General features: G+C 33.9%; 1 protein-coding gene across 1 annotated transcript; it reads left to right on the top strand.

Moving 5' to 3' along the window:
• Nucleotides 1-6,520: 6,520 nt before the first annotated feature.
• Nucleotides 6,521-7,441, top strand: LOC110307697 (olfactory receptor 14A16-like). Its single transcript, XM_021179929.1, has one exon. The coding sequence runs from the start codon at nucleotides 6,521-6,523 to the stop codon at nucleotides 7,439-7,441; it is 921 nt and encodes a 306-aa protein (XP_021035588.1).
• Nucleotides 7,442-12,221: the final 4,780 nt, after the last annotated feature.

Below are 12,221 nucleotides of genomic sequence, written 5' to 3' on the forward strand. Positions count from 1 at the left end.
AGGGAAGTGGGGGGCGCTATGGGGGACTTTTGGGATAGCATTGGAAATGTAATTGAGGAAAATATGTAATAAAAATATTAAAAAAAAAAGAACTTTCAGTGTCACACTATGGGAAAAGTCAGAGCATGAGTAGATTATAGTGTCCTGGGTGAATAAGGCTCCATAAGAGCCGCAATCATTTGTTTCTCCTACAATTGTGTTTTTCCCTCAATCCATGATTTTCCCAAGGGATGAAGTATAACCAGTTGAATATCATTCCCACCTCATTAAAAAGGGCAAGCCCTTTAGGTAAGATGAAATTCACTGAAGTCCTTCCCAACACATTGAACAGTAGAAGAGCTCATAAAGAAAAAAAATTAAACCCTGCATTTTGAGTTATACCAGGTGAGTCTGAATTCTGGGGTTTCACATGTTTGTAGGAGAGCAGATTTACAATTTAGAAAATCTAAATTTCCTTTGGTGTATTTGCATTAATTTCAGTCAAATCAGAGTAATTTGTGTTTTTACCTAGAGAAACATCATTTCCTTGGGCTAGAATCTTTCAAAACACCTACTTTCCCCAAAACTTTGCCAGAATATGTCTGGAAAACACATAAGCAGAGCTCAAAGTCTTTGTCTGCTTCTAATGATGATGTCTAATTCTCTAGGAATGACTGTTCAGCTGGTAAGTTTCAAAACCCAGTTATTTTCACTCAAAATTAGAATATGATCACAGAGCCACATTTAATCACATTTAAAATGGAGGATCATTAAACACACTTATCTACAAAAATTATATTAACATGTTAAATCATTAGCTATCTTGCAATCAGAATAGTAAAGACAGCTGAGAACAAATGCAGATAACTGATGCATCTTTTCCAATGCTCATGGAGTGAAAGTGAATAGTCTGAGGTTTTAAAATCTATTCTTAAAAGTCTGCTATGGCACTGATAGCAGTACTAAGGTGAAGTAATATGGGGTCTAAAAAAGACTGAGCATAACAGCTAAATCACTCAGTAGTCTGTTGTAGCAACATGGAATCTGATCAACTCTTTTGAGCATAGAACAGTAAGCCTTCCTTAGAGATACAAGTTGTTTTTTTTTTTTTTTTTAGCAATCATAAAGCCCAAACTCTTCACTTAACAGAGAAAATGGGAATCAAACAATCCTGGAACATTTGTAAAGGTAGAAAACATCAATTGCAGGGTTACCAAAAAATAAATTGTCTTCAATTTTATTTCATTCACACATTTTTACTCCATGTTGGTTATTTGTTTATTCATTTACTAATACTTGTTTCTGGCAGTGCTGAGAACTAAGCCCAGATTTCTAAACATATAGATAGTCTACTATGAGCTACAATTCTAGCTCATGCCTTGAGTTCTTATGTATATTTGTGTTGTATAATAACATTAAAAGATAGGCCTCTGGAGGAAACATTAGAAACACAGATCCTTTGCAGCTTTTCAAAACAAAACACAAGTTTTAAATTCCCCTAAAAGTATTTTTCAAAAGCAAATGAGAAGACAATAATGATGTACTGCAACTTCTTCAAGTTTCACAGGTTTGTGAAGAACTCTTGTTTAATGCCACTTTCTGGCCAAGTCCACTCATAGTCCTATGTGTCTCCTGATCATGCTGCTCAATCAGCACAAAAGGCCAAAACTTTTTTCTTCCCATCTCATTAATTTTTTTCTGCTTCAAACAGTATCTTTGAGAAATGCCAACTTGATACAAACATCAGATAAAAATTGCCTTGATGGATTACGTTTTGAATCGCAAAAGTCATTCCCCAACCTTCACGTGTATACCATTCTTGGGAACTCATGAAGGTTCTGCTGTAGTGCCTGGAATTGGTGTTAATTTATTTCTTCCATACAACTGAGAAAGCTTGAGAAGTGGGCGGAAAAATCATCCAAGATAGTCAGCATCATCACATTATTTATTAAATAAGAAGTCTATGGTTATTATAATAGTTTTATTTTTAGTTAAAGTGATCATGTATGTTCATATAAAATATTTCTTACATCTACTACTTCCTTGTATACTAAAATTCTCTTACACCCAACAATACTTTTTCAATCAGATAGACTTGTGTCCTTAAACATACACTCAAGTTGCAGTTTGTTTTCAGGGCTCAGGGCTTACTCTAGTTCTGAGGTGGTTGCACTCTTAGCTGCTGAAAAGGAGATGCCACAGGAAACTGAAGATCTCAAAGTGCAAGGGCTTCTGATCACCTACATCAAAGAACTAAGGCAGTAGAACTCCTCCCAAAGCAGCTGAGTATCATCAAGGTACTGACTATCAAGGTACCTTTGGACCTGCCCACTAAATGAAACCCAGTTTTTCTGTTTGCTTACAGCCCAGCTGTGAGGAACCTTGTCCTTCCCTGCCACATCTACAGTGCTCCATGTTAGCTGTCTTGTTTATTACAAATCTCAAGTTCAGAACTCCCAGGCTTTGCCTGTTCTCTGAATCTCTATCATACTGCAGATGTTCTCATAGCACATCAGTCTCAAGGTGGTTTAGAAAACTGCTAGGTTTATCTAATCTTTTCACCAATGTATAGTTTTTATTTGTTCTAACATTTATGCAAATATTTGATAATCATACACTTTTGAGATGAGATCACCTATTTTCTGAGTTGAAAATACATATTTTCTAGCCTAGTATTTACTTGATCTTTTATGAACATTAAAATTCCTATTTAATAAACATTTATAATTTCCATTTCTTATTTATTTTGATTATTGTGGTCTGAACTTATTCACTGCATGTAAATTATTATTTTGAATTGTTGTTATTATTTTGACTTGAAGGAACATTTATTTAAAATTAGGCTACTTAAATCATTTTCATTGTTAATTTGTACATTTTGTTCAAATGTCTAGGTGGTATACATGCATTGTTTCTGTTGATGTTTTCATTTTTAAGAACTAGTATTAATTTTTTTATAATTTTCTTATAGACCTTTATGAGTTATTGTAGTCTTTTTAAAATGCATATTTACAATTCAGTTTGGGTAACTGAATTTTGACATTTCTTCTTTTGTAATATAAAATTATGAAACAATAAAATTACATGTAATAATGTTTTGGTTACAGAGATCACACAAATTTACATGTTTATTTCCATGTAATTTAGTTCAAATTATCTGTGACTGTCTTAGATAAAATACTTAAAATTAATATTTTAGAATTTTCATGTAGTTATGCTGATTCTTAATTAAAATCTGATTGTATAGTTTGAAGTTTTTAAAGTAACTTTTCTTTGTGGTTTGTTAATTTGTTCATAGTCATTAGATCCACATAAACATCAAAAGAAATAAAGTTGCACATTTACAAGATGTGTAACTTGTAAATGTGTGTGTTGGTCCTAGATGTGTAACTTGTAAACTTGTTTATAATACTTTAAGCCTGCTGATACATTTAATTATATTTTCTATTTACTCTATAAATCACTGATTAAAAAAAGTATGCATTTTTATATTGTATTTGTAGATGTATTTCTAACTCCAGGTTTGTGTGTTTTGCTTCAAATTTTGCTTCAACATTGAATGTGTTACTATAAACTTCAGATACCTATGAATTTAGTTGTAAATTATTTTCTTTTTCTCTTTGTTCCCATGTTTGATGATAATTATGAATATTATGTTACATTATTATGGTTATATCAGTTTTCTGCTTACCACACATTTGTGACTTGAAGGAATATTTATTTAAAATTTGGCTACTTAAAACATTTTCATTGTTAATTTGTACATTTTGTTCAAATGTCTAGATGGTATACATGCATTGTTTCTGTTGCTGTTTTCATTTTTAAGAACTAGTATTAATTTTTTATAATTTTCTTATAGACTTTTATGAGTTAATGTAGTCTTTTTAAATGCATATTTAGAATTCAGTTTGGGTAACTGAATTTTGACATTTCTTCTTTTGTAATATAAAAATATTGAACAATAAAATTACATGTAATAATGTTTTGGTTACAGAGATCACACAAAATTACCTCTGTCTTAGCACTTAATCAGGTATTTTATAAAGTTTACTATCTTTAATCTTTTTTGTTAAAGTGTTCAATTATTGTTTATTAACTCATTTTATATTTAAATATTTTATATAATTATAGTCATATATAATCTAAGTACATATTATTTTGTAATATGTGTATTCAGTATGGAAATATTGAATAAGGTTATTCAGAATATCCATAAATGCCAAAACATAAATTTATCCTACCTGTTCAACTTTGTATGCTTAGACCAACACCCTTCCATTCCTTCCAACTTTGAATCTCAAGTGTCCTTATTTAATATCTCTATTTCAGCAATTGTCTTATAGTCTATATACTGCTAAAGATGTGCAGTACTTTTCCTGATGTATAGAGATTTTTAAATTTGATGCAAAGTATTTTAAATTCATATGTATGGTGATAGAATTTTTACACATTCACACCATAAAAACCTTAAATCAGTATGATACAGACATCTACACTCTCAATTGTTCATCTAAGGATAGATAGATGGTTAAAATGCAGTGTACACACAAATGAATTCTATGCAGTGCATTTATTTTAAATGTAAATATTCATGTTTGGACTTATATCTAAAATTCCTCATTTGTTTTCTGTTTGACCAGTGCTTCCTTTAATAGGCCCTATTCTTTCTTTTTATAAATTAAGTATTCATTTTATCCATACATTTTCCTTACCAACCTTAATTTGTTCTGATGATTTCATGATTTGCAATATGACTCTAACATATCAAAGGTTAGTTCAATGACATGTCATTTTACATAATATATAAACATATTTCATTATAGTAATATTCATTGATATTTTAAAAATCATCACACATTTCAATTTTCTTAGATATTAATCTAGAATAGTTTTAACAAGTTTTTATAATAAAATTAGGTTTGTAAGGAAATGAAATAGCAAAAAAGTCTTTATATTTGCCCCAATGTGTATTATGCCTCTTGCCTTCATTTTTATGTATGATCTTTAATATTCCATTTTGAAGAATGTGATGTTTCTAGTATTAGATATAATTTTGTGTTGAGCTTTAAATTCTTAAAAATATTTTTTATGATTAGTGTTTACTTTTATTTTTCATCTTTTGGAATGCAAAAGGTAAAAATGTTTATTTTGGTTCCTAATTCAAGGTTATTATCCATCATGACAAGAGAGTGATGGTAGCAGAACTTGAGGAAGCAACTTGTTACATTGTATCTGCAGGCAGAAAGGAAAAGGTGATGAATATTGATATTCAGGTAGCTTTCTTTTTATACAGTCTGGAACCTATCCTCATCAAACGGTGCTGCTGCTCTTAGGGTGGGTCTTCCCGTTTCTATTGAGCAAATGTAGAAAGCCCCGCTCACAGGTATCCTGCATGGGTGAATCTAGATCCTGTTGACCATCAGTAATAACTATCTCAGCTCCTCATAAATATCGTCAACTTTGATTCATCTGAAGAAATGTTAGGGTAGCCTTAACGTTAAGGGGATAACTGATGTATGTAGATTTTAAGTGAGGAATTTTCTTTATTGAGACACTGTATACATCATCGCATTACTTTTGTTGTCATTATTTCCCATGATACTAACAGCGTGCTTACAAGAAATGAACTCAATTTTTCTGGTTGATTTATTTATTTATATAATCCATCTTGATATTATTGCCTTTGCATATCTATCATCCCATTTTTAATTATGAATTTTTAAAATTTTCTTTGATCTGTAATTTTTATTTTTATCAAATTAAGAAAATTATAAGCATTATTTGTTGAAAAACTCTGTGAGCATATCTATCTGCTGGGATAACAATTAAATGTACTTCTTTTGTTTTAGAAAAGTAATGAGTTAATGATACATTCCTAGATGTGTATCATTTTTCTTTGGTCATGTTCACCCCATGATCCTCTCATGTACCTCCCTTCTCACCCCTGTTATCACTTATTATAATTTTTCTTGTGAAAAGAATCTTTTCTTCTGCTCACTTATGTTTTCTTGTTTATCTGTACTACAACACAGTAGAGGAAAATAAGGAAAGAAGTAGTTGAATTTTTCTATATGCCCTTTAATCTTATAGAACATTCTTCTGGGAATAAAGCAGATTTGTAAATATAATCAATATCAAACTTTTAATGCAAAAAATCTTACTACTTTAAACATTTTATTAAAGTTAATACATTCCTTTTTTAATAACCTGATTGGGTTATTTACTTCTATTTACTCTATAAAGTTCATGATATCATTTGATAACATTGTCCCACACTTAATAACTGTTTTAAATACCTCTTTACAAAAGTTAAACTGTTTTAAAAAGACTTTTATAAAACTTACTGTAAACCATTGATAACTTTCCAATTTGCAAGATGTCATTCACTGTATACTATTACATTGTAAAGACATCAATGAGAATTGAATAAAATAAATCAATAATTATTTAATTTTTTAAAAAATCACAAAATTAGAAGAGGGAGATATAAGTAAGTGAAGCAATAATGGTTTCCCTTGTATTTCCCCAGACAGGAACCGCAATGATGGACACAATAACCAATACAACGGAATACATGGAATTCTTGCTCATGGGATACCCAGATGAACTGCAGACATTGTGTGCCACACTTTTCTTCTTGATTTACCTGGGAGCACTAGTGGGAAACTTCCTCATTATCACCATTACTACTATAGACCAGCATCTCCAGTCCCCTATGTATTTCTTTCTGAAGAATTTGTCCCTGATTGATATCTGTTATATTTCTGTCACTGTTCCCAAATCCATCATGAACTCTGTGACTAACACCCATTCCATCTCCTTCCTGGGATGTGTTTTACAAGTTTTCTGTGTAATATTTTTGGCAGGCACTGAATTTGCCCTGCTTTTGGTGATGTCTTATGACCGCTATGCTGCCATTTGCCTTCCTCTACACTATGAGGCCATAATGAATAAAGACGCCTGTGTTCAGATGGTGGCAGTAGCATGGCTCAGTGGATGTATCTATGGGTCTGTTCATGCCACAGGAACATTCTCTGTCCATTTCTGTGGTCCAAATGTAGTGTATCAATTCTTCTGTGATATCCCATCACTTCTTAGACTTGCTTGTTTTGGAGACCAAATTCTAGAATATGTGTTTATTATTACTAGCTGTTGTTTCACCTTCTTGTGTTTTATATTGATGATTATTTCCTATGTTCACATTTTCACTATAATCCTAAGAATGCCTTCTATACAAGGAAGGTTTAAAATTTTCTCTACCTGTATACCCCATCTTACCGTGGTGACATTATTTCTCTCTTCTGCATTTGTTGCATATTTAGGCTCAGCAGTAAAATCCCCATCATCACTGAACCTCTTTATGTCAGTGTTTTACTCTCTGTTACCTCCCAGCCTGAATCCTGTGATTTATAGCTTTAGAAATTCAGATGTAAAAGTGGCCCTACATAACATTTTTGGGTGAAAAAATGATCACATGCCTCTAAATCTTGAAAATATTAGCTACTATGAAACAAACTATATAAAATTATCTGGTAATCCAAACCTGTAATAAAATTATTTGGTATATGCTTTAGTATCTTGCTCTAACAAAAAAAAATTCCATTTATAATATTATGTGGGACTGAACATTAAAGGAATTTCAGATTATCAATTCAGGGGAAATCTTCCAAATATTATGTCTATATCAATAGATTATAGGTTTAGAATAATATGTTTCATTTCATAGTCATATATTTACCAACACCAGTCTCAATAGATTTGGTTTTCTTTTTTGGTAATGTATCTCAAATATAAATATTTTATGATACATTCTTTTAGCCAGTTTCGTAATTTTATCAGTTAAAATAAAAGTTCCTAGAGTGAAGTAATCCTAGAATATTTTTTTCTTTGATTTTTTAAAATGGGAAATATATCAAATGAATTTGAGATGAGGTTTCTTGAAGGGGTGGGGAAACCGGGAAAGGGGATAACATTTGAAATGTAAATAAAGAAAATATCCAATAAAAAAAAAGATGTTTTAGGCTATAAACTTGTAAATACAGTATTTTACTGATATTTCTAAGAATTTTGCCTGAGATATGTTGATAATAATCGACAAAGGCCAATCAAATAATGATCGTATTAAGAGCACTAATAGTATAGTTTTTAACATAAAGTGGAATGAAAGATTGCAGAATTTTTTGTTTGTTTGTAGAACATGATTTTAGTATTTTTAACTGTTAATAGTCAACAAAAAGAATAATTATTTCAAGATATATTTCATTGTTGTGTCTCCATTTTAATTTCTGATTTTATTAATTTGGATACTGTCTCTGTGTCCTCTGGCTTGTCTGGCTAAGGATTTATCTATCTTGTTGATTTTCTCAAAGAACCAGCTCCTGGTTTGGTTGATTCTTTGTATAGTTCTTTTTGTTTCTATTTGGTTGATTTTGCCCTGAGCTTGATTATTTCCTGATGTTTACTCCTCTTGGGTGAATTTGCTTCTTTTTGTTCTAAAGCTTTCAGGTGTGCTGTCAAACTGCTAGTGTAAGCTCTCTCCAGTTTCTCTTCTTTTTAAAAAAAAATTATTAGATATTTTCTTCATTTACATTTCAAATGCTATCCCAAAAGTCCCCTATACCCTTCCCCCGCCCTGCTCCCCTATCCACCCACTCCCACTTCTTGGCCCTGGCGTTTCCTTGTACTGGGGCATATAAAGTTTGCAAAGTCAAGGGTCCTCTCTTCTTCTGGGTGTTGTGGGACTGGCTGCAGAGTTCATGCCCAAGGTCTGCTCAGGGCACTAGCCCAAACCAGAAGGATCTAGTGCTACTGGTTGGGCAGAGTTCCTGGGTGACTGGATCCCACTGGTCCCTGTAACTTCCAGTGTTGGGGCAGATGTTGTGTCCTCCTCACCTCTGATCCTATCTAGAATTTTTTAAATCAAAAGAGTGAAATGTCGCATTAGAAAGTGCTTGTGTATAAATCTGTCAGTCAAGAAATTATTTCATTGAATCTTTAAATTGCTTTTGGTAAGATGTCCATTTTTACTGTTAATCCTGAGGATCCATGAGCATGGGAGAGCTTTCCATCTTCAGAGGTCTTCTTTGATTTTTTTCTTCTGAGACTTGATGTTCTTGTCATACAGATCTTTCGCTTGCTTGGTCAGAGTCACACCAAAATATTTTGTATTATTTGTGACTATTGTGAAGGGTTTTGTTTCCCTAATTTCTTTCTCAGCCCATTTATCCTTCGTGTAGTGGAGGGCTACTGATTTGTTAGAGTTAATTTTATATCTAGACACTTTGCTGAAGTTGCTTATCAGCCGTAGGAGTTCTCTGGTAGAGTTTTCGGGGTCATTTATGTATACTATCATATCATCCACAAATAGATATCTTGACTTCCTCCTTCTCAATTTGTATCCTTTGATCTCCTTTTGTTGTCTAATTGTCCTGGCTAGAGCTTCAACTACTATATTGAATAAATAGGAGGAGAATGGGCAGTCTTCCTTGTCCCTGATTTTAGTGGGATTGCTTTAAGTTTTTCTAAATTCATTACAGAATTTGAACTTTGTTATGCACATCCATACAATTCAACTATATGTACATACATATAGTTCAGTTATATGTACATAATGTAAGTAAAATAATATGCATTTCTTTGCTTTATTTATTTTTATTTTATTTTTTGTTGAGTATTTTATTTATTTACATTTTAAATGTTGTCTTTTTCCCAGTCTCCCATCCACAAACCCCCATCCCATCTCCTTCCCCTTTGCTTCTAAGAGAGTGCTCCCCTACCCACCCACTCCCACCTCACCCCTCTAGCATCCCCCTTCGATAGGGCAACAAGTCTCCACAGGACCAAGAGCCTTCCCTCCCATTGATGCCAGATAAGACAATCTTCTGCTATATATGTAGTAGGAGTTATGGTCCCTCCCATGTATACTTTTTGGTTGGTAGTTTAGTCCCTAGGAGCTCTGAGAGGTCTGGTTAGTTGATATTGTTGTCCTTCCTATGAGATTGCTATCCATTTCAGCTCCTTCAGTCCTTCCCCTAACTCTTCCATTGGGATACCCAGGTTCAGTCAATGATTTGCTGTGAGTATCTGCATCTGTCTTAGTCAGGTGTTGGCAGAACCTCTTAGAGGACAGCTCTGTCTGCATGCATTTCTTGCCATCAGAAAGTGTCAGGGTATGGTGTCTGCAGATGCGATGGATCCTAAGGTGGGGTGGTCCCTGGATGACCTTTCCTTCAGTTTCTGCTCCATTTTTTTGTCCCTGCATTTCCTTTAGACAAGAACAATTCTGGGTTAAAATTTTTGAGATGGGTGCGTGGGCCCATCCCTCAACTGGGGACCATGCCTATCTACCGGAGGTGGTCTCTTCAGGTTCTATCTCCCCTCTGTTGGGTATTTTGTCTAACATCATCCCCACTGGGTCCTGGGACCCTCTCACATACCTGGTGTCTGGGACTTCTTGGTTTCTCCCTGCACCCCCCACCCCCACTACATATTTCTATTCATTCTCAGGACTTTTCTCCTGTCTCTTCCCAAACCCAATCCTGCCCCTTCTTTTCCTCCCTTTTCCCCTCCCCCTCCTCTCTCCCACCCAGGTCCCTCCTTCCCTTTACCTCCCATGATTATTTTGTTTCCCCTTCTAAGTGACATTGAAGCATCCACACTTTGGCCTTCCCTGTTGTTAAGCTTCAAATAGTTTGTGAGTTGTATCATGGATATTCTGAGATTTTGGACTCATATCCACTTATCAGCAAGTACATACCATGTTTGTTCTTTTGGGTCTGAGTTAGATCACTCAGGATATTTTCTAGTTCCATCCAATTGCTAATAGCTGAGTGGTATTCCACTGTACCACATTTTCTGTATCCATTCTTCTATTGAAGGACATCTGGGTTCTTTCCAACTTCTGGCTATTATAAATAAGGCTGCTATGAACATAGTGGAGCAAGTGTCCTTTTTATATGTTGGAACATCTTTTGGGTATATTCTCAGGAGTGTATAGCTGGGTCTTCAAGTAGAACTACTTTCAATTTTCTGAGGAACCCCAAGATTGATTCAACTGGTGGCCTGCATGTAGAAGAATGCAAATTGATCCATTCTTATCTCCTTGTGCAAAGCTCAAGTCCAAGTGGATCAAGGAACTCCACATAAAACCAGATATGCTAAATCTAATAGAATAGGAAGTGGAAAAGAGCCTTGAACACATCGGCATAGGAGGAATTTTCCTGAACAGAACACCAAGAACTCAGGATCTAAGATCAACCATTGACAAATGGGACCTCATAAAACCAAAAAGCTTCAGGAAGGCAAAGGACACTGTCAATAGGACAAATAGGCAACCTACAGATTAGGAAAAGATCCTTACCAACCCACATCTGATAGAGAGCTAATATCCAAAATATACAAAAAAACCTCAAGAGTTAGAATCCAGAAACCCAAATAACCCAGTTAAAAAATGGAGTACAGAGCTAAACAAAGAATTCTCAACTGAGAAATCTTGAATGGATGAGAATCACTTAAAGAAATGTTCAACATACTTAGCTATCAGGGTAATGAAAATCAAAACAACCCTGAGATTCTGCTGTATACCAATCAGAATGGCTAAGATAAAAAACTTAGGTGACAGCAGATGCTGATGAGGATATGAAGAAAGGGAAACGCTCCTCCACTGCTGGTGGGGTTGCAAGTTGGTAAACCACTTTGGAAATAATATGTATTTCAATAAAATGTTAGAAAATGTGAAGGCAAATATCAAACTACATAAAGGCTGTTTGGGTTTTTATTCTAATTTCACTCTAAATGACATTAATTTTTTATGTTTCAAGTTTTTAATTTTCATTTATATAATTTTAAAATTATGGACTTGAGGGAATTTTCATAAAAGCAAATATTTCATTGTCTGTTACACAAGTTAACATATGACATGTTTTCAGAAATTATAAGTGGTATGGGTATTAGTTGTCCCTATAGTAAGTCAGAATGTTTATTCCTTTTCTGCCATTTCTTATTTTAGTATAACAAAAACACAATCTGAAATATATCACAAAACATAACAGCAATATTTCCCTGCCTTGGTGTTTTATGTTAGTCACAGAAAGCCAGACACCGCCGGGCGTGGTGGCGCACGCCTTTAATCCCAGCACTCGGGAGGCAGAGGTAGGCGGATTTCTGAGTTCGAGGCCAGCCTGGTCTACAAAGTGAGTGCCAGGACAGCCAGGGCTACACAGAGAAACCCTGTCTCGAAAAAC

This window comes from Mus caroli, chromosome 13 (assembly GCF_900094665.2).
Source record: "Mus caroli chromosome 13, CAROLI_EIJ_v1.1, whole genome shotgun sequence".
NCBI lineage: Eukaryota > Metazoa > Chordata > Mammalia > Rodentia > Muridae > Mus > Mus caroli.